The sequence below is a fragment of the Crocodylus siamensis genome, chromosome 11 (assembly GCF_052110815.1).
Source record: "Crocodylus siamensis isolate JL-2025a chromosome 11, ASM5211081v1, whole genome shotgun sequence".
In the NCBI taxonomy this organism is placed as follows: domain Eukaryota; kingdom Metazoa; phylum Chordata; order Crocodylia; family Crocodylidae; genus Crocodylus; species Crocodylus siamensis.
Genome location: NC_143405.1, coordinates 30751934 through 30775424, shown reverse-complemented (window position 1 = coordinate 30775424; position 23491 = coordinate 30751934). Strand labels below are relative to the sequence as shown.

The 23491-nt window shown below is 44.0% G+C and overlaps 2 protein-coding genes across 9 annotated transcripts in view; one reads left to right on the top strand and one right to left on the bottom strand.

Moving 5' to 3' along the window:
- ASPN (asporin) overlaps nt 1-643 on the bottom strand; it is a 50131-nt gene extending 49488 nt beyond the window's left edge. For both annotated transcript variants that reach the window (XM_090022532.1, XM_090022533.1), the window contains exon 1: nt 347-643. Coding sequence is in view for 1 of the 2 variants with exons in the window: in XM_090022533.1 (XP_089878659.1) it covers nt 347-386 (40 nt within the window). In the remaining variant the exon portion in view is untranslated. The remainder of the gene's footprint in view (nt 1-346) is intronic.
- The window catches only part of CENPP (centromere protein P), a 319520-nt gene that overhangs the window by 190327 nt on the left and 105702 nt on the right, over nt 1-23491 (top strand). The window lies entirely within an intron of this gene.

Sequence of the window (23491 nt, the reverse complement as noted above, 5' to 3'; positions counted from 1 at the left end):
TACGTGGAGTAAAGTAACTTTGGAGAATCTGTTTATATGATGGCTTTTTAGATGTTCAAAAGTAAATATGACAATATAGTAGATCATGTATCTTATTTTTCAGAGTTGGTTAATACTGGTAATCTAGCTAGAGAACTGTTACTGCTGCTCTGTTTTTTGTTATAATTATAATAAAAGAGAAAATATTGAAACTGCAAAGTACATTTTCAAAAAACATTTTTGAAGAATTTAATACTGCCAACCATTTATTTGCTTTACAGTATTAGTTTGCATATAGTGATTAAAAATCTGTTGCTTAATCCTGTATTGCTGTTTAAATGTGAATAGACATGCAGAAGTAACATACCTTGTAAATTTGACGGTCCTTCCCAAACCAGTGTGATCATCCACCTGAAAAATTTATTTCCAGTTTTGTTTAATTATAAAGAAAATGTTAAAGAATTTGAGTGCTGTGAAAAAGTTAGCTTTCTGACAAGGAAAAATTTCACTCTAAATGTTCCTGATCCTCCTGGCACCTTTGGTGATACTTGAGTAAACTGCTTCTACAGATTAGCCCATCTTAGTACTGAAGAAAGATATTAAGAAGACTTGTTACTACTCATGTGTTTTTCATCACTGCCTGTATCACAGCCAAAACTTCATGCTTAACTCTGTGTGTCTAGTAGAAGATTTGGTAAAACCTAAAGTTTAATAATAGGTGGTATGTAGCCATTTGAGGTATGGGGAGGTCCATGCAAATCTACTCCTGATATAAAATTACACTTCTTAGAAATAATATTTACAGTACATTATTCCTTACAGAGTAGAACTCTTCAAACAATATAAGCATGTATTCATTAAAGGAGCAAACCAGTAATAATGGATATTATCAATCTATCAAACCAGTTTAAAGAATGAAGCTGTAAAATGAATATACTGTCTTTTTATGTAGTTATATATAGGTAGGATATCTTAAATTCAATAAATACTTAACAGAATGTTGTCAAAGCAGATAAAGTCTAAATAAGACTTTTTGATTAAATAATAATCTTCATGGTGTTATACTAAACTGATTTAATTTAATGTACTAAAATGAAGTGTATGCTTACTTCGAACAGTATTTCTTATTTGAACAAGTTTATGACGTTAATAATGGAATAAATACCTGTTGCAGGAATTTTTCTATTTATATAGTCCAGCCTCTTTGGACTTTATTTTGTCAATTGTTACACAAGCTATAATTTTGGGGCTGTGAAAAATAAGTCAGGTTTGCATTATTCATACTACATCATTCATATAGTAGTATGAATATTTGCTTTAGTTACAAATAGGGTTGCTTGCTATTCACCGCGTAATAAACTGTCTGTTTAAAAGATGGTATGATTCTAATGTGAGTTACCAGCACAACAATTTGTATAGTCATCATACAAATGGCTTGTAATTATAGTTTCATGACAACTATAGATATTTTGATCCTTTTTATTCCTTAAATGCTAATTTTTATGTTTCTGATAATCTCGTTAAAGAATAGCTTTAAAACTTCAGTCCTTTCCCATCTCACAATTCAGTGGGGGCCAACCTTTTTGGCAGATGTCACAAATTAACCATGAACCCTCACCAAGCGCCACTCCAGTCCTCTTCCCATCTGATCTGCTGGTCTGCTTTCTACTTCTTTTCCTGCTCCTTGCCCAGTTTGCTGGTTTGCACTCTGCTTCCTGCCCTGTCTGCCACTTCTGTCTGTCCTCTCTCTGGTCTGCCATGTTCCATACACAGAGGCTGCCTGTGCCACCTGTGTCATAAAGTATTTGGACAGAAAGTAATGTAAGTTCAAGTTGTTTGAAATGACAATTTGTTTCAGACATTTTGTCACCTGACCCTACTTGTCTTTCCTGCCTGGTGCAGAGTGCTGGACCCCATTATTTTCCAAGTTCCCTTCTGGCCTTACAATCTATGAATAAAAACTATGAACATCTTGGTAATTCTTTGCTGTGTTTTTAGGGAAAAGAACTGTATTAAATGAAAAATCTACACAAGATAAGGTATATATTGCCAATTCACTGTCCATTCTCATATGTGCCAGACCTCAGTAGGTAAATATTATGTCACAGTCCTTTAATAGTAAAAGGATGTGGAAGTTCTAGGATGGATATAATGCATCTTTTTATTTCCTTTTAATAACAGAGCGCTGATTTGGGGGTGGTTCTTGTTGAAATTATTTTGTAGCAATACTACATCCTCTTGTTTTTCAGCATTCAGGGATCACAGAGACCTGGTGGGACTCCTCACATGATTGGAATGTAGCCATGGAGGGCTACACCCTGCACAGAAGGGATAGAGTAGGGAGAATAGAGAGATAGCTGTCTATTTGAGAAAGCAGTACACCTCTCTGAAGGCTTACATTGGCTCCAAAGATAAGCAGCTTGAAATCCTCTGGGTCAAGCTACAGTGGGGCGAAGTGAGAGAAACCTAATTGTAGGCATTTACTACGGGCTGTCAAACCAAGGAGAAGAGCTGGATCTGGAGTTCTCTTGAGAACTGACAGAGGTTGCACGTGCAAGGGACTTGGTTATCCTGGGTGATTCAAATACCCAGGCATAGATTGGGAGGAACACTTGGCTAGGTCAAATAGTTCATGCAGTTTCCTGACTGATCAAGGAGCTGTTCCTGACCCAGGAAGTGCAGGGGCCACCCAGAAGTAACACTGTCCTAGACTTGGTCTTGGCCAAGGGAGATGATCTGGCGTGTGGCTTGAACATTGAAGGTAACCTGGGTGACAGCAACCATGAAATTATCAGGTTAACCATCCACCACAAAGTCAACAAATCACCCAGCAGGACTGAAGTCCTGGACTTAAAAAATGCTGACTTAGACAGACTCAGACCATTAGGAGAGGGGGCGATGTGTGACCAGGAAGGCAAGGCAAATAGGGTGCACAAAGAGTGGTCGTTGCTCAAGGATATGATCTTCAAAGCACAAAAGAAAAACATTCCTGCAAAAAGGAAAGGCAGCAGAAGGGCTGGCAAGCCCTCCTGGCTTAATAGGGACATTGTGGTCCTCTTAAAAAAGAAAAAAGAGGTGTATGCACAGTGAAAGCAAGGGATGGTCCTTAAGGGGACTATACAACAGTGGCCAGTAGTTGTAGGGAAATGATCAGGAAAGCCAAGGCAGAGACTGAGTTTAGGTCCGCTACAGATGTCAAGGACAATAAGTCCTTTGTTAGGTATGTAGGCAGTAGAAGGAAAACAAATGGAAGTGTGGGACCTGTGCTTAACACCTCAGGACAGCTGGAAACCGACATTAAGGGAAAAACTGAACTGAATGTCCACTTTGCTTCCATATTTCACTGGACCAAGGGGAAAGTTAAGTGAGAATAAGGCTCATGCAGGACATGCTGGGACTGACAGCCTCCCCACTGTGGATGCTGAGTGGGTGCAATACCAATTAGAAAAGCTAGACATTTTTAAGTCAGCAGGACTGGATGGACTCCATCCGAGAGTGGTGTTGGAGCTGGCTGAGGTCATTGCAGAACCCCCGGCAAAGCTCTTTCAGAATTCATGGCACACAGGAAATTCCTGGGGATTGGAAGAGGGCCAACATTGTGCCCATCTTCAAGACAGAGAAGAGGGAGGACCCAGGCAACTATAGGCCAGTCAGCCTCACCTCTATCCCAGGGAATATCCTGGAAAAGCTCATTAAAGAATCTATGTGCGATACACTCGTAGAAGGTAAGATTCTGAATGACAGCCAGCATGGCTTTGTCACAGATAGGTCTGTCTTACTAATCTCATCTCCTTATACAACCAGGTCTCTCACCACCTGGACACAGGAGACATGGGAGACATTATATACATAGACTTCCAAAAGGCTTTTGATCTAGTATCCCATGATAGCCTTGTGGGAAAACTGGAAGATTTTGAGTTCAACTGCTGGACGGTTCAGTGGGTGGGAAACTGGCTACAGGATAGGAGCCAGAAAGTTCTCATGAACAGATCTGTATCGTCTTGGTGCAAAGTGGCCAGTGGTGTCCCTCAGGGATCTGTGGTTGGACCGGTGCTTTTCAATGTCTCTATCAGTGATTTCGATGGGGGACTGAAAAGTTTGATGGTGAAGTTCACGACGACACCAAGTTATGGGGCTTTGTGTTCATGTCAGAAGATAGGTTACAGATACAGGCGGAACTGGACGGGATCGAGAGTTGGGCAGACCGGAACCAGATGAAATTTAACACTTCAAAGTGTAAGGTGCTCCGTCTGGAGGCAGACGACCCTCAATATAGACACAGGCTCGGTGGTGACAGCTTGACTTGCACCATGGCTGAAAGGGACCTAGAGGTAATGATGAACCGTTGTATGAGTATGAGCCATCAGTGTAAGGTGGTGGTCATCAGGGGAAACAACATGCTGCCATGCATCAACTGAAGCATCTCATATAAAACTAGGGAAGTGATACTCCCACTGTAATCAGCATTGGTGAGACCACATTTGTAGTACTGCGTCCAGTTCTGGGTGCTGCACTTCAATAAGGATGTGGAAAAACTTGAGAGGGTCCAGAAAAGCACCACCCATATGATCAGGGACTTGCAAGACAAGCCATACGAGGAAGGGCTGAAGGACCTGGCCTCTTTAGTCTAAAGAAGAGAAGGTTGGGAGGGGACTTGATAGAGGCTTACTACTATATCAGAGGAGTGCATCAGGAGCTTGGTGAACAATGTTCACTAGGGCACCCCCAAGGAAGGCCATGACCAATGGATACAAACTCCTGGAAGGCTGCTTCAGGCTTAATACCAGGAAAAATTTCTTCACAGTCAGGATGTCCAGACTGTGGAATAAACTCCCTCCAGAGGTGGTGCAGTCACCTACCCTGGAGGTTTTCAAGAAGAGACTGGACAGTAACCTCACTGGAGTCACTGAACACCAGTTGTCTTCCTGCATAAAGCAGGGGGCTGGACCCAATCATCTGCAAGGTCCCTTCCAGCCCCTAACAATCTATGAATCTTCAACATTTTATATTGCGAGGGGTTTGGTATTTCTTCCTTTTTACTTGCTGTTGGGGAAGAACATCATGTTGTTCTGTTTGTTAGGTATACCATATTGGAGCATACACTGAGGGAGGGTACACACATTCAAATAATTCCCCTTGATTTGTTCTCCTCATAGAAAAACTTACCTGGAGTCACCTACAGAGACATTTGAATGCTGAACCTCTGAAGAGCAGAGGGCTTGCATTGCTGATGTTGCACAGCCAGATGGCCCCTGCGCAGACATTTCAGAATACTGTGGAAGCTCCTTAAGTCTGCCTGGAGACAGAATGGCAACAGTGAACAGGGCAGCACTGACTGGCTGACCTAGACTGCTCAGAGTTAGCCTTGTGTCTCCCTGCAGTACAGTGTGTGGAGTGCAAAGGTCTTCTCCCTGCTCAGTTGGCATAGTGAATCCAGTGAGAGATGCACTAGGTTCATCTACAAATGTGCCTTTACTGTGCAGTAACCAAAATTACTGCACAGTATGGGCACACATCTACACATGCAGGCTCGTACTGCGCAGTAAATATGGCAACCTGGGGCATGTGTACACAACACTTTAAAGTGGGTTAAATGCTTTTGCTCCACTTTAATTGTGTTGGTGTTTGCATACGTTGGTGGTATATTGCATATTAATTCCAACCGCTGTGGCACATTCAGCAGTGTAATGCACCTTAAATGACTTCGGGACACAGCAAACCAGAACTTCTCTGAGGAGTTCTAGTTTGCTGCCCTATAACAGTGGAGCAAAGCACCAGGCTCTGTGCAGCTCAGGGGCTGTACAGGCAGCCCGTGCAGGCAGCCTGGCAGCAGCCAGGGAAGGCAGGCTTCACCAAAGCGGGGGAGGAAGTGGTAAGCCTGAATTTACCACCCCCCCCCCCCAGAGCTTGCCTGCCTGCCTGAGCTGGGACTGTCTGAACCGGGTGCCTGAAGGCAGATGCTGCCAGGGGGGGCGGGCCACTGCTGTCATGGAGGGAAGCACCAGGCCCCACAGTTCAGGGACCGTCCTGCCCGCACAGCTCGCCCTCATGGAGAGGCAAGTAAGACATGGATGTACACGATGTTGGGGTTTACTTTTCCCTAAATTGAAGCTGTGTTTTTAAAAACCCACCACTTCAATTTAGGGTGAAGTAAATCCTCGTTTCATCTACACATGCTCTTAGCCAACTTGAGCTTTACTTTTTTACTTGCATCATGCAAGTCCACACAAAGCATTAATGCGCTTTAATGCCTGCTTTAAAGCACAGTAAATTTTAGCTGGTGTAAATGCATATGTAGACACTCTCACTGTCTCCCAGAGGGGTGGGGCAAGGCAGGAAAAGCATCTTAGATGCTGGGGGACTGTGCTGTGACGTCTCTCTGAAGAGACTGTGTACAGATATTAACTCTCCCAGGACTGATTTCACTCTTTGTGTTCCCAGGTTATTTTTCTGCCAGAACATCCATTTTTGTTCTGAGAGAAAAACCCTGAACATCTATATAATCATGGTTTCTCTTAGGAGAGGAGCGACTCTCCCAGGAGAAACTGAAAGCCTTTACGTAGCTTAAGGCTGATTTATAAGTTATATGCAGTGGTAACTGAAAAAGTTACTATTTATCTCCTTTTGTAGGGAAGTCATTTGTATCCCTTTGTTCCTGCTACACTTTTTTGCAATTCAGCTATGATGCATAGTAGTGCTTTTAAAATCTCTGTGTTATGGCAAAATTAGTTAAGAACTGAACACTTGTGTTTAATTAAAAATAATGGATACAATCACATTTTTAAATAAATTACTTGAAATCACTTTAGTTATTTGTCAGGTAAAATCCAAGCTTAACAGTCCTTGTTTTCCATATGATAATTGTTGACATCTCAAGAATTTAAATAGTTCAAGGAATCCATTAGCCCACTCTTCAAAATTCCACTAAATCGTTATAATTTCTTATGAAGCTAGCTAACATTGCAAAATTCTGCAACAGGGTCATTTTTTCTATTTTACTTCAAAGCTTAGCTCAAAAGACACCTAATGGGGTAGAGTTCTAAATGCAAGTTGGAATAATCAGGTTAATCCTACCAAAGAACATTACTTACCTCTGCCATGAACAGTGTCACTCACTCCTGATCTTACAGGGTTATAAGGAAGATATCTATAATGGCTTAGTGGAAGAAACATTTTTAAATACTTTTTTAGATATGTCTAATTTTTGCTGGTTTCTTCCACAAAAAGTTTCAGAAACAGTAAATAACATTTATTGGCTCTTCATGAGCAACTAAGCCCCTCCCAGATTCATTTGCAATTACATTCCCTATTTTTCCTTAGTAATATCTAAATTCTACTTTTATTAACTTGTTAATTAAAAATAATAATTTAATTTAATATCTTTTTCATGAAACAATTTGTATATATTGAAGAAAGTTTTCAAAATTTCAATGTTTTTTCCCCACTAACTTATTCTCACTTAGCACTGCAGCTTTAAAACACTGACATTATGTTCTGTTTTTCCACTGATGACTCAGAAGGGCTAAAAGGTATTGTAAAATGTTAAAAAAAACCTGATTTTTTTAGACCACCATTATTTTTAATAGTATAAAAGAAATATTTTACCTACCTTACTTCAAAATTTGAAATCTTGAACTGATAAGTGATCTTGTTCAGTTCCCACTGTAATATTTGAAGTGCCTGGTTTCTAGGCATCAAATTTCACTACATTGCTGAATGTCTATTTTCAGAACAATTTTTTAAAATAATCTGATGTAAAAATAGAGATGTGTATAAGTGCTTTTGTCGCAATCATTATGAATGTGTGATACTAAGTCATCTGGAAGGTACCAATACCATGCAAAACTTCCTATAGAATTCCCTAATGAAATAACTAATTTTTTTTTAGTGCTTTCACAAATTGCAGTACATATTTTAATATCAATTTAGTTAGCGACCATTCAGACTGATGATTGGAGCAGCCCTAGGCAGTGAACTTTATTCATTTCAGCCAATGAGAAGTAGGCCATTCAAAGCAATTGATATAAACTTAAAAACAAAGTACTATTTGAACAGACTAGTTGCTGAGTGGTTAAACACAGTATAAGCCTAATATAAATAATGCTATGTGAAAACACTTTATAATACTGGGAAATTATGTACCTGAAAAATGTTTACTATGTTCAGTAAGGTAACATCAATACAATAGATTGCTATTGTAATAAATGCCTCCACTCAGAGTGACTGTATTTGCATTACTTGATTCGTATCAGTAGACATGAGGCATCATATGCCTTTTAAAGTTTCCAGTTTATTTGTATTCTTTCTTTTTTCTGAAGCTTATCTTTAATCTGTTAACTGTGTACATTTCTAGTGGAAAGCAAAATAAGTAGGTTTTCATTACCTTCCAGTGTTTATAAATGTGATTTATATCGAATGATTAATTTAACTTAGACTGCACAGATTCTCTCTTGGAGACTTACTGTAGCATTTTAATAGTATGACATACTTCTTTTTCCAGTTAAAATATCAAATATATATGGAGTCATCTGTTTTAGTTCTAGTTAAGTTCTGGCCCTTCTCAAATGGCACCAAACCTGTAAGACTACTTGAATATGGAAAATTATTTTTCTATGATTCATCTTTTTTTTCCCACCATTTCTGTTGTAGACCTCCAAAGTATTTGTTTGTTTAATTGTATGTACACTATAAATATTTGTCACATGATGATCATTAACCCTGCTAATGTACTTAACCTATTTTAAAAGAATTTTTAAGCATCTGACTTAAAGTAATACTTCTGAAAATGAAAAATAAACTTAATTTCTATTTACATAGTCATAAAACATCATGTTGAAACTAAGTGGCATGATTAATTTCTCAAAATCTTTCTAGATGTTATGTAAGAGCTTACAGTTCATGAGTGATTAATTCAGACATGCATGTGCTTGTCTTCATTTGTGTCTAATGAATATTTTCAAACTTAGGTATGTTCGAAGAAGATGAGTTGTAATATTTGTTCCAGAAGCTGAGCATATGCCATTTGGTGGGTTGTCTAAATTTGGTATTTCTTGGATGTCTTCCAAACCATATTTGTTTATTAGTTTTTGAAACTAACAGTTGTTACTGTGGAAAACTATATATAAAACTACAGGAAATGTTAATAATATAGAGGAGGAAATTACTTCACTAAAGTGAATTCTGTGGGCTCTGCTTTACAAACCATATAAAGCTTTTTATGGTAGCACACATTTTTGGATACATAACTTTTTACTTGAGTGAGCCTTTTGTGTTTGTTTGGAATGCTAGTGCCAGTTCTGTCATGTAAAACATCATCTACTAAGTTTTATTTATGTATCTGAGTTTCATAATAATTCCCAGATGCCTTTATGAAAAGGAAGCTATACAAAAATGTATTAAGAGATAGAAGAGAGAACTTGCAATCTAGTTTCATTGCCCTAACCAGGGCAGACTTTAATTGACTATTTATTCATTCATTCACATTCAAAGAATGTGCATATGGCAACATGGGCTAGGGATAGACATTTAAAAAGCCTGAGCCCAAATTGATTCAATCTTTGCAGCATGAGTGACTGGTGCCTTCTGAATCTGGAGGGGCACCTGCAGAAGCTGCCGACCCTGTCGGGGGGCACCAGCCCTACTGACAGCATCAGTGTTGTCCATCGGGGGGACACATGCACCCCTGTGCATCCCCTACCAGTCGCCTATGCTTTGCAGGTTAGTCTAACCTGGGTAGGCTAAACCAGTTTGTAACTAGACAGACATCCCAGAAATGCAGGCACATGGCTGCAGAGGCTCAGGCTAGAAGCTGGGGGGGGATCTAAAACAGCCATCCCTTCCATTCCATAATGCTGAGCTGAGGGTGGTGTGGCCAGGCAGGACGCTATGATTAGGGAGGGCTTCCCCCTCCCCCTCCTGAACAGCCCAGCAGGGAATTGATAACAGTGTTTATCACCCCATCAGAAAACAAAGCCTCTCTCTATTAATTCAAGCTCCTAAACAGCTTTTCTAAGGAAGGAACTGGTCTCCCACAGCACAAACTGTAGCCAACATGTTGTATGCTAGGGGAAGCCAAGCAGATGTCTGCAGTCTCTGCCATACCTGCAGCCAGGGAGCAGAGGGGAGGAGCCAGCCCTGCTGTGGAGCAGCGAGCCTCACCCAGCCCAGGCAGCATGTCAGGATGCTGAGGGAGTCTGATTTAACTTAAAACAACAAGGCGTCTGGGGCAGACCTTGCATAAACCAGTTTGACTCAAATCTGTTAAGTCTGATACTCCATTCAACCAGATTAATCTCAAACCAATTTCAGCCATTTTCAAACTGGTTTATGTACACTGAACATCTGTTCTGTTACAGGTTTAAACCAGTTTCTGATCTTTTAGACTGGTTCCTAGCTATGAGGAACAAATGGAGAAAAGAGGTTGGATTGTACACCGGCTGTCTAAATGAATTAGCTATAATTTATTGATATCTACTGAATGTCTAAGACAGCACTACAACATTTCACAGGAAATTCCCTAAAGTTATAAATGGTTTTCTTGTATTTTTCAAGTTTTGTATATCAATATTATGAGGGATAGTCTTGCACTTACTTCATAAATTGGGATTTCAGTACTCAGGATTGAAATCGTATCATTGTCTTTATTACTAATAATGTATGTTTCAAAGAACAGTAGCCTCTCTTAAATTTTTCAAATTTCCAAACTCATACCACTTTTGGTATGTGCATCCACATTGAGATTTTTTGATGATCTTCACCGTGTACGCCTTTGCTACAAGAATTATAAGGGGAAACCTCAGGTCAATGAAAAAGAAAGGATTAAAACTAGGCATTTAATTCAAGTCACTGAAAACTTACTGCAACACTGCCAGGAATTAACACATATTGTATTTACTCAAATCACCAGTGAAGTTTTTGCCATTAATCAGCATCGGGTGGGGGGTGCTCATCTTGGATTTGAGTACTAGCCCAGGGCAGGGGCCAGCTCAGCTCTGGTTTTGGCCTTGAGCACAGGGCTGAAGCCAGGACTGAACCACCATCTTCCCTGGGCTGAAATGGCTCTTTTGACAGGAGAGGGGGCACATGGCAGGGAGGAGAACTGGGAAGACTAGGGAGAGGAAGAAAACTGCTGCCTGACTATAGGGCGAGGGAGAAACCCCCCCATCCCCTGCCCTACTCCCAAGTAGGGGGTGAGGGTGCCAGTTGCAGGGGAGGCAGGGGATAGGAGAAGCAAACTGCAAGTGTGACCTGGGGGTGGAGGGACAAGCTGCAGTTGGGAAAGGGGGTGTAGGGCAGCTGCAGGGGGAGAGGGAAGGGAAGAGGCAGGATGTGGGGAGGCAGACTGGAGGGGGAAGCTGGGGTTGGGGAGGCATGAAGTGGGGGGCAGGCAGAGGCAGGGGCTATGTGTTAAGGGGTACATGGTGGAGGACAGACAGCAGAGGGGGCAGGCACAGGGGGAAAGGGGGCAAGGGTCTGGCTCTTCAATACCTACTGCTGCTTTCCCTGCCACAGCAGTGGGTGGACAAATTTAAGATGATCTTTCCCTAATTGGATTTGATACATGGAAAATTGTAACAAATTTATAATTTTACATAAATGGAATCTAATTATTGGGGGATAACCTTAAATTTGAAGTTTTCTTGGATTCAGGTAAATAAGGTAATTAGCTGTAGCTTTTTCCTACTTAGGAGACTGGTAAACTGTCAAGTTCACATCTGTTACCACTAATATTTCTTCAGTTTGAAAAAATATGCATTCTAATACCTGTGCAATCCATACTTACCTAGTGTGTTGCCCTGTCCACCTTCTCATTGATTGCTAGTTCTAAATGTGGTTGACCCTATTACAGTCCTAAGAAACTTGAGTGTTAGAGTCTCTAGACTGCATAAAAGTTAGCAGAAAAAACAAAATTCGAGTAGGTTTGATAACTTTATTATTTTGAAAGAATTTAATAGAGAAACTGAAAACAAAAAATATTCTCATCTGAGCCTTTAGAAATATTCAGCAGAACAAGTATAGATGGAATTTCTTAAAATGCACAGAAACGTGTTTTCTTTTTACCTTTCAATTAATAGCATTCATGTAGCTAGAGGAAAGAACTTACATAAATTAAGGATTACATATACATGCTTCTATAGCCTAGAAAACAAATTCCCTACTGCTTTGTAAAAGCTGTCTAAAAAGTGAAGGGTGTTATTTGACTCTTGAAAGCTAGGGCCTGATATTCAAAGAATAATTTTAATGTGGTTTGGCAACAGTTATACTAAATAGTTTTGATATTTGTCAGTAAGCATACATATAATATATAATCTCCATAGATATGACTTAGTTATACCACTTTTGTAGTTTCTGAACATATGATTTATGTTGTGGTTATACAAACCATATTGTTTTGTGGTTTTAAGTATAATTAACATGAGCAGAGAGGTGACTAGCCGTGTTAGTCTGAAGTCAGGCAGCATACACAAGCACCAAAGCTGCTCTGACATACTCGTTGAATGAGCCTTAGTTCAAGCACCCCTGCCACCAATTTTAAGCATGCAGATGTTGATACATAAAAAACATGGCAATGCTTTAATTAGAATGGCTCTTGGAGCCATTCTAATTAAAGCACTGCCCCCCATCTCATCCCCAGAGCATGTGTAAAAGTGCCCATGGAGACTAACTGGTTTAGATGGACATGAGCTTTCACAGGCAACGACCTACTTTTCATCAGCATAGGTGAATCTTTACCCCTCCCCCTTCCCTTTTGAAGACACTTTCTTTGTGAGAATATGGGAATGGAAATTACCAGACTTCCTGGTTCTGAAAATAATCTCAGTGAAGTAGTCCCTGCAATTCCATTCCATCCCTTCTTTATTCAGGGTACCCTTCAAGAGCCTTAGAGCAAAAAATAGAATCACATCTCTTTCTGAGGAATAGAAGAGCTCTTTAAAAATAAATTTGTTGCATTTAATTGCTGCTTAACATTAAGAAGATAACTTCAAAATTCCAATATTAGGTCCATGGAATTGCTCTGCAACTCTTAACCTACAAGATACATTTTTCATATTTCCATGTATGTGGTGTAAAGAAAGAAACTCAGGTTTTAGACAGGAACGTGAATGAATGCGCCAGGACAGAGTACTATCCTTTGGTCTGTCCACAGCACCATAAGTCTTTATCAACTGTAAGTGGGTAGTAACTCATCTCAGAAAACGAAATATTAGTATACCCTTGTCTTGATGGTCCAAAGGAAAAAGCCACAAATGCTAAGTTGTCTTCAGTGTACCCTCCAACTCTACCTTGCTGAACCTGACAATCTGATGAAGAGAATGTCTCACATGCACAGAGAATATGATATATAGGAGTGTTTTTTGATTCCACGACAGTCAAAGTTTAACTGTCTGAGGACAGATGCATTACCATTATCAACCTTATTAATTGTCTGCAAAAAGAAATGTGCATTCCAGGGAGAACCTGACCAGGTCATATGGCTCATAACACATCATGTCAGACTAGGCCTTGTTACATGTATGGTTGGCTACTGCAAAGATATTATACAGTTTTTCCCCTTCTGTTGTTTAAATGGTGGTAGTTGCACACATCTGAGGATGGGTTTTACATTAGTTATTACCATTTAAAGAAGATCTTGAAATTATTGTGAATAGTTCTGTGAAAACACAACCCTAGTAGTATAGCAGCAGTCAAATGTTAAACCAAAACCTTGAATATTGAATGTAGTTTTGTCCACTTCCCCACCCCCACTATTTCAGAAAGGGTATTATAGATCTAGAAAAGGTACTGAGGAAAGCCAACAAGGATGACCCAGAGGTATAGAGAAATTTCCTCATGAGGAAAGACTAGATAGACTAGAAAATTTTAGAGAAAACAAAATTGATGAAGGGTATGATAAAGGAAGGAAGCGTGCACAGCTGACAGCTGCTACCGCAGTAGTGATTGGAAGCTAGCTCTGAGAATATTCCTCATTGTCAAAAATGCTTTTCTACAACCCGGAGGTTATCAGTTTATCATTCTTTAAAGGTTATCATGAAAGATGTGAAGAAAATAAAGGGAGAATCACTATTTTACTGTATCTTGCCATACTTAGAACTAGGGGGACATACAGTGAAATTATTAGGTAGCAAGTTTAAAACAAAACTAAGTTCTTTTTCACACAGCATGTAATTAACTTCTGGAATTCAGTATTGTGGAAGCTGATGATTTAACCATGTTCAAAAGGGGATTGGACAAATTCATAGAAGGACCCATCAGTGGGTATTAAACATGGTAGTTGGGGGTACAATCTAAATTTAGGACTTCCTACATCCCTGAATGCTGGAAGCTGTAGTGGGAGGGAGGCACAGGACAAATTAATTCAGATAATATATCATATACACTTACAACTTGAAAATTAGCCCACCAAAATTGAGGAGCCTTATACAAAATCAAGGCCTAATTCTTTCACTAGCACTGGTTAGCTGAGGTTGATCTCTCAAAAATGACTGAGTCCCCTGATTTCCCACAGAAGAAATGCCTTAAAGGGATTTTTATACATGTATGAGTGGCTTAGGTGCCCAGTGTTCTTAAATGCTTTTGCAAGTCCCATTAGAAAACTCTTCAAAACTTTAGGCATCTTTGAAATTCTGTCCAAATACCTCTAGAGGCTGTCTTTGGGGCAGTGCGTTTCTGCAACATTCTCTGATAACAATCTGTACTTTAAAGTTACAGTATTACCTTGTTTGACCTGAAAAGTAAAGAATTGAAATAGTGTTTTCAGTAATGGCCTGTAACTAGAGCAGGGATGTAAAATTGAATTCAGTCAAATGTAGAAAATACTGACTCGTGCAAAGTTCAAAAGAACACCGCACAAGAGAATGCTTGATTATTTAAGATCCAGCCCCGTGATTTTGAAAAAAATGATATTTCATAATCATAGGAAAGCAATTCTTATGTGCAGTAACTCACTGTCACCAAAAAGAGAAATAATGCTGACAATGTATCTGGGTATTCAAAGAATATCATACAAGGAAACCCTTTCCATGACTCTTCTTTTAATATCTATACCCAAAGTCGACCCTGGGGGGGTGCAGGGCCCCCTTAACACTGCATGGGGCTGTGGTACCCCTGCAAAGGGGGGGGGCGCTCTGTGCTGCTTCTGTGGCATGGGGCTTAGCCACTAATTCCAGGTGGGCCCCATGGGAGGGGTCACAGCTGCTCCCCCTGGCTCCATGGGACCCCCCCGCAAAGTGTGGGGCGCCGGGGTGCTTACCCCTATTCTCCGTACCCTTGGGACGGCTCTGTCTTACCATTTGTCTACTAAAGGTATTTATTATCACCTATGAATTTTTTGTGTGTGCTGGAAAATCAAAGGAATCCTGGGGACAAGAGAGAGTTCTCATTCAGCTTACAGGAGTGTGACTGTGATGAGGCCAGGAGCAATAAATATATCCTCTGGGATATTGAAGACAAGGAGTGATCATAACTTGAAGTAGCTGACACAGGGTACACATGCTCCCCCATTCCTTTATCTGTGCTGTGTGAAAAGTGTTTCTTTCGGCTTCCTCCTGTTTTGTTTTGCTGTAAGGAGAGAGGGATCACATACGAAATCTGAGCCAAGGCTCCTGCAGTTTATCCTGCTTACTGACAGTGTAATTGAGTACTGAGGTAGCACTGACCACTTGAATTCATTTTGTTTGTTGATGGCAAAGGGAGGGAGTTTGATGCAATTCAGTGCCTGGGTAGATTGTCAGCTCCTTATTTGAGTCTTACCCTTAAGTAGTATGCTGGGATCTCTGAAGCCAGGGCCTAACTTTATCTTGATATCTGAAGCCAGAAAAAGACTAACCCACTCTGGTTTGATCTCCCAGATACCTAATCTGGCTGGCCTCCTAACTCTGTGCTCTGCCTGACCCTGTGGATCTCTGACTTAGTTCCTCAAACAGATCTCCTGGCTTCTGGCTCCTTAGCTCCCATATACTTATACTCTTTATGTTCCTTTGGATCTCAGTTACTTCTTCAGACCCTGGGTGAACCCCTGACCTGGCATGACTGGTGGGGGCCAGAAGCCACTGGGGGGAGGACAGTTGCTAAGGGCAAATAGGGGGAGGCACGTGCTGAGCGGGACAGGCAGGAGGAGGGACAAGGTGCAGGATAGCAAGGGGGAGGGTTCAGACTGCTTGACCCTCCGCACACTGTCTTCCCCACCACTAGTCCCCCTACTGCCTATTACCCCCCGCCCATAGCCTTCCTCCCACCACCTGCACCCCACCCCAGGCCACTAGCTACTGTCCATTACAGTTTCTCACTGCAGCAGTAGCAGTGACAAATTTAAGACGACCCTCCAATAATTACATTCCATGCATGGAAAATTCAAACAAATTTATAATTTTTCCATGTATAGAATCTAAATTCAGAGTCACCTTGTTTTCAGGTAAATATGTGTTTTTGTTTTTATTTCTCACCTTTCCTCCAGGATTTAGGTGTTGATTTTGAGTTTTAAATTACAGTTGTTACAACTTTGGTGCATTCCATTAGTCACAGTGGAATATTCATATTCCATAATATGACACTATTCGATAAGGTCCTGTGACCCAGTAGGCTGCTTTGGTATAACTCTTGAGTTTGACATTGAAGGAGGAAGGGGGCATATCTCTATATATGGTCTTACTCTGCAGCATGGAGCATAGTTCTCTTCCTTGGAGCTCTGAAGTGTATTTTAACAAACTGCTTCTGTTCTTGCAGTAGCAGGACATTGAGAGTGTCCTCATCCCCCCTGCTGTACCTGTGGCAGTTAAGGGTGTTTGGGGTTTTTATGGCATTCTGCTGGGTACTTGTGTGAGGGTTGTTTATGAAGTTTTAATAATAGGTTAGTGTAGCTAGGTTCAGATTCCAGGGTGACTATAATGCCCCCTGGTGGCCACACAACGCTTACCCACCTCCACCTGTAGGGTAACCTCCCCTTGGTACTTGCCTGCTACACTTTGATATAGTTGTTTGATTGGAAGGAAGGCTGCCTAATTGGTCCTAGAGCAAGCCTCAGTTCCTTTAGATGCCAGCTAGTTCTCCCAGAGCACCTATAGCCTTAAAGCTAATCATGGTTGTCCTCCTGCTCAGTGCAAATAATTATGATGTCATAGGGATAATGGAGACCTGGTGAGACTCCACCCATGACTGGACCACGGGTATAGATGGCTATACCCCGTGCAGGAGGGATCATGTAGATAAAAGGGGCGGGGGTGTATCTCTCTATGTTAAGGAAAGCTACATGTCCCTGTAAGCTGATATTGGTGACCAGAGTGGATGACTGGAGACCCTCTGGGTTAAAATCTGTGGGGAACACAGCACAGGGGACACATCGGTGGGAGTCTACTACAGACCTCCTACCCAAAGTCCTGAGCTTGACCAGGAGTTCACCTGGGAACTGGCTGAGGCCGCATGCTCCAGGACTATGGTTGTCATGGGTGACGTCAATTCCTGGACATAGAATCAATGAGTTGGAAGGGACCTAGACGGATCATCTAGTCCAACCCCCTACCGTGGGCAGGAAGGAGCACTGGGGATGGGAGGGGTCATAAGACCCCAGCCAGATGCCTATCCAGTCTCCTCTTGAAGATTTCCAAAGAAGGTGAGACCACCACCTCTTTGGGAAGCCTATTCCAGGCTCTGGCCAGCCTTACAGTGGAGTAGTTCTTCCTAATATCTAACCTAAACCTATCCTACCTCAGCTTGTGGCCATTGTTCCTGGTGACTCCAAGGCGGGCCCTGGTGAACAGACTTTCCCCAAGTCCTTACTGGTGGCCCCTGATAAGCTTGTAGGCAGCCACAACATCCCCCCTCTCATCCTCCTCTGAAGAGACTGAAGAGATTCAGGTCCCTCAGCCTCTTCTCATAGGGCTGGTCACTGAGGCCCCCAACCATACAGGTGGCCCTCCTGGACCCTCTCCAGGTTGTTCACGTCCTTCTTGAAGTGCGGCGCTCAGAACCGGACACAGTACTCCAGCTGTGGCCTGACCAGCGCCGCATAGAGGGGGAGCAAGACCTGTCTGGACCTGTTAGTGATGCCCCTGTTGATGCATGACAGGGTGCGGTTGGCTCTGCCTATTGCTTCATCGCATTGGTGACTCATATTCATTGTGGAGTCAATCCTGACTCCAAGATCCCTTTCTGCCTCTGTGCTTCTGAGAGGGTCAGCCCCTAACCTATAACCATAATGCTGGTTCCCTCTCCCCAGGTGCAGCACTCTGCACTTGTCCTTGTTGAACCACATCCTGTTCAGATCTGCCCACTTCTCTAACCTATCCAGGTCTGCCTGGATGCGGTCCCTGCCTGCCAGTGTATACACTTTACCCCATAGCTTGGTGTCATCAGCAAACTTGAACAGGATGCACTCCACACCCTCATCCAGGTTGCTAATGAAGATATTGAACAGCACCGGCCCAAGGACCAAGCCCTGGGGGACTCTACTGCCCACACCCTCCCAGACTGACATCAACCCATCCACCACCACCCTCTCAGTGCACCCCTGGAGCCAGTTTGCCACTGTGCATTTGTCAGTGCTGCAGTGCCTCAGCTTGCCCACCAGAATTGGGTGGGACACTGTGTCGAAGGCCTTCTGGAAGTCCAAGAAGATGACATCAACATCCTCCTTCATATCTAAGCTCTTTGTTACCCGGTCATAGAAAGAGACCAAGTTAGTCAGGCAGGATCGGCCTGGCACAAACCCATGTTAGTTACCCCTCAACAACACTTCCCCTGCAGGGCTCTCACAAATATGGCCCTAGATAATTTTTTCAAAGACCTTTCCCAGGATAGAAGTGAGGCTGACTGGCCTGTAGTTGCCAAGCTCTTCCTTCCTTCCCTTCTTGAAAATAGGGACCACATTGGCCCTTTTCCAGTCCTCAGGGACTTGGCCCGAGCATCAGGAGTCCTCAAACAGCCATGCCAATGGCTCCGCAATGACACCAGCCAATTCCCTCAGCACCCGTGGATGAAAGTCATTCAGGCCTGCCAACTTGGGCACATCTAAGCCCTCCAGGTAATCCTTAACTAGGTCTGAACTAACAGTTGGGGGACTTGCATCCTTCACGGGCCACTACACTATCAACTGAGAGCACCCCATTGTCAGTGGACAGGAACGCGGAGGCAAAGAACTTGTTGAAGAGTTCTGCCTTCTCTCGCACATCTGTCACCAACTGCCCTGCCCTGCCTCGTAGGGGTCCATTGTTACCCCAAGACTTCTTCTTGCTACCTATATACTTGAAAAAGAACTTTTTGTTATCCTTAATCCCAGAAGCTAATCTAAGATCCAGTGCTGCTTTAGCCTTCCTTACCAAATCCCTACAAGCTTGGGTCAGGGAGGTATACTCCTCCTTTGTCCCTGCCCCCTGCTTCCACCGCCAGTATGCTTTTTTTCTTTGCCCTCAGGCCAGCCTGGATATCCGCACTCAGTCATGAAGGTTTCTTAGATCCTTTTCCTGCCTTCCTGCACAGAGAAATTGCGTCCTGCTGCACCCCAAGGATAGCCTCCTTGAGGAAGGACCACCTTTCCTGGACCCCCATACTAGCTACCCCCTGGGCTCTGAGTGCCTCCCTGACTACTGCCCTGAGCACATCGAAGTTGGCTTTCCTAAAGTCAGGCATTTGTGCTGTGCTAGTTACCCTCCCCACCTTTCTCTGATTAGCAAACTGGATCATTTCATGATCACTGTCCCCTGGCCTCCCTTGTACTAGCACCAGGTCATCCCCAGAGGCTAACACCAGATCCAGTATGGCGTTTTCTCTAGTGGGGATGTGTTCCTCCTGCACAAGGTGTAGGTCCTGTATGCACATCAGGAACCTTCATGAGTGGCTAGATCTGGCTGACTGCTCCTCCCAGTTGATGTCAGGGTAATTCGTATCCCCCATGACCACAACATCCTTTGCATGCTTGGCCTCCCCCAGCTGCCTGGAGAATTCCACATCCAGCTGTTCCTCCTGATGTGGTGGCCTGTAGTAAACCCCAACCACCAGATCCCTCTCCCCCCGTCCTTCTTGAAGTTTGACCCACAGGGTCTCAGTTAAGCCTTCCTCTGGTCCCATTTGGAAGGTAGAACTGGTATACTGTTCCCTAACATAGAACGCAACCCCCCCACCTTTTTTCCCCTTCCTATCTCTTCTAAACAACCTATAGCCCTCTATGTCTAATGCCCAGTCAAAAGTTTCATCCCACCATGTCTCCACTAGGCCAACCAGGTCGATTTTACTACTTGCAAGCAGGAGAGCAACCTCCTCCTGCTTGTACCCCATGCTTCTTGCATTAGTGAAGAGACACCTTAATCCCCCCCGAGGGAACCCTGGGCACCCCCCTACCTTAGTGACAGCTGGTCCCTTGGTATATACCTGAGCTCTTACCTGGGCAGGTCCTACACCGGGTTGAGTTAATCTCGTGGGAGAATCCCTCAGCAAAATCCAAGCGGTCGCAAAGCTTCCTCTTGTGCATGGATGACCTCTACCTGACTCAAGTCTATAGGCCAATGAGAGGCAAAGTGCTGCTCGACCTGGTACTGGCTACTGGGGATGACCTAATTGGCGACCTAGTGATCGATGGGAAGTTGGGTGACAGCGACCACGAGCTGAACACCTTCATCATCTGCCGTAAGGCTGGCAAGTCAGTCAGCAACATGGAAGTCCTTGACTTCAGGAAAGCTGACTTTGACAAGCTCAGGAGGCTTGTCAGTGAGACCCTAAGGGACCATGACCCCAGGGAAAGGGGAGTTCAAGATGAGTGGTCACTCCTCAAGGGAGCGATCCTCAATGCACAAGCTAATTCTATTCCATCTCGGAAGAAAGGGAGCAAGAGGGCACAGCAGCCCCCTGGCTCTCCAGGGACCTAGCAGACCCCCTGAGGCCAAAAAGAAAGGCCTACAAAGGATGGAGGATGGGATTCACGTCCAAGGAGAATTATTCTGCACTGGTTCGGTCCTATTAAATGGGTACTTTCCATCGGTGTTCCATCAGTCCCATGGGATGCCCATGCCTGCTATGGGACAGGGAGTCCAGGTGAGGGAGATCCCCTTCCCTCGTTAATGCTGACTGTCACCGCCAGGCCTCAACTAGTTGCTCACTTATTTCTCTCGCTCAGACGATTGATGTTACGCACCTCTTGGGCTCACGCCTCTGTCGTAGCTGGTGACTACCACCCGAATCCTTGACCCTGTGCTCACCTGCCATGACTTGATGACCTCAGTGTCCAGGGCCGTTCATTAGGCATGCTCGTTGACCCAAGGTTCCTCCCGGCGGTTACTCACGGGGCTCCGCCACCCCTACACTCCAGCATCACGCCTCCTGTGTAGCGGTAACAAGCTGGTTGGCGTCTCACTCTTGGGACCCTCGACTGGGTCCTGCTCGGGCCCCTCCCGACACTATCTAGCCTACAGTATGGGTCTGCTACCCTCCTATACCCCTTGGAGCTCAGGGTAGAGGAAAATCAAAAGGAAAAGAAAAAGGGAAGCTCTAACACAAAACCGGCTGTACTGTCCCTTTAACTACCTCCCCCCCGCACTTCAGCGGGACTCTTCCTGCCTCATCCCTTTAGGCACCCTGTTCCCTGCCTACTGTAAGGCATCTCCTGGTCCAGCGGCGATGTTCCCTCCAGAGGTAACCCTCCCTAGATTCCTCACAGTCCCCCTCTCTCAGGGCGGATCTCTCCAGGTGTGCCTCCTGTCGTCCTTCCAAGGCGATCCTGGCGTCCGTCTGCTGCCTTGTCTGCAGCGCTGTCAAGCTGCTCCTCTTCCTCCTCCTTGCTTCTGTCCTGGCCATTCCTGCTCTCCCAGTCCAGCGTTTCAGCTCGTCTTTGATGTGAGGGCATCGGTGGCTGTACTCCCTCCGTGCCGGCTCCACAGCGTGCACTGCCATTTTTATCTGTGCCAGACGGCATTCAGCGCTGACGTCACCGGCCAGCCACAGCTGTATAAACAGGTGGCTGATGAGCCGCGCTGATTCTGTCTTCCACCCCTCACATGCTGTTTCCCAAGCTGCCGGTGAGTACTCTTGCGTCCCTCGTGTCCCGGGACACTGACCTCGTGAAGGAACACCTTGAGAATCTGGATACCTTCAAGCAGCCGGCCCTGACAATCTACACTCCAGGGTACTCAAGGAGTTGGCAAGCGTCATAGCTGAGCCTCTGGCACGGATCTTTGAAAACTCCTGGTGCTTTGGTGTAGTGCCCAAAGACTGGAAGAAGGCCAATGTGGTGCCTATCTTCAAGAAAGGGAGGAAAGTGGATCCGGCTAATTATAGGCCTATCAGCCTGACTTCTATCCCGGGGAAGATCTTAGAAAAGTTTATTTAAAGAGGTCCTCCTTAATGGAATAGCCGACGCCAACATCCTAAGGGATAGCCAGCATGGGTTTGTTGCGGGTAGGTCTCGCTTGACCAATCTCATTTCCTTCTACGACCAGGTGACCTATCACCTGGACAAGGGAGAAAAGATTGATATCATATATCTTGACTTCAAAATAGCCTTCGATCTGGTATCCCATGATCACCTCTTGGCAAAACTGGCCAATTGTGGTCTTGGGTCCACCACGATCCGCTGACTGGGAAATTGGCTCCATGGTCAGACTCAGAGGGTAGTAATTGATGGAAGTCACTCATCATGGTGTCTTGTGACCAGTGGGGTCCCCCAAGGCTCTGTCCTTGGACCCATATTGTTCAACATCTTCATTAATGATGTGGACATTGGAGTCCGAAGCGGACTGGCCTAGTTCGCCGATGACACCAAACTTTGGGGCAAAGCAGCCACACCAGAAGACAGGCAGGTGATCCAAACTGACCTGGACAGGCTCAGCAGATGGGCAGACGAGAACCTGATGGTGTTTAACACCAAAAAATGCAAGGTTCTCCACCTTGGAAAGAAAAACCTGCAGCATCCTTAAAGGCTTGGCAGTGCTATGCTGGCTAGCACTACGGAAGAAAGAGACTTGGGGGTCATCATTGACCACAAGACGAACATAAGCCTGCAGTGCGAAGCTAGGAAAGTGACCAAAATGCTGGCTTGCATCCATAGATGCTTCCGGGACGTCATTCTCTCCCTGTATTTGGCGTTGGTGAGGCTGCAGCTGGAGTACTGCTTCCAGTTTTGGGCTCCACAATTCAAAAAGGATGTGGAGAAGCTTGAGAGAGTCCAGAGAAGAGCCACACGTATGATCAGAGGTCAGGAAAACAGACTTTACAATGTCAGGCTGAGAGCCATGGGGCTTTTTAGCCTGGAAAAGCATAGGCTCAGGGGTGATCTGATGGCCTCCTATAAGTTTATCAGGGGTAACCACCAGTATCTCAGGGAACGTTTGTTCACCAGAGCGCCCCGAGGGATGACGAGGTCGAACGGTCACAAACTCCTGCAAGACTGTTTCAGGCTGGACATAAGGAAGAATTTCTTTACTCTCCAAGTCCCCAAGGTCTGGAACAGCCTGCCATCGGAGGTGGTTCAAGCACCTACATTGAACACCTTCAAAAGCAAATTGGATGCTTATCTTGCTGGGATCCTATGACC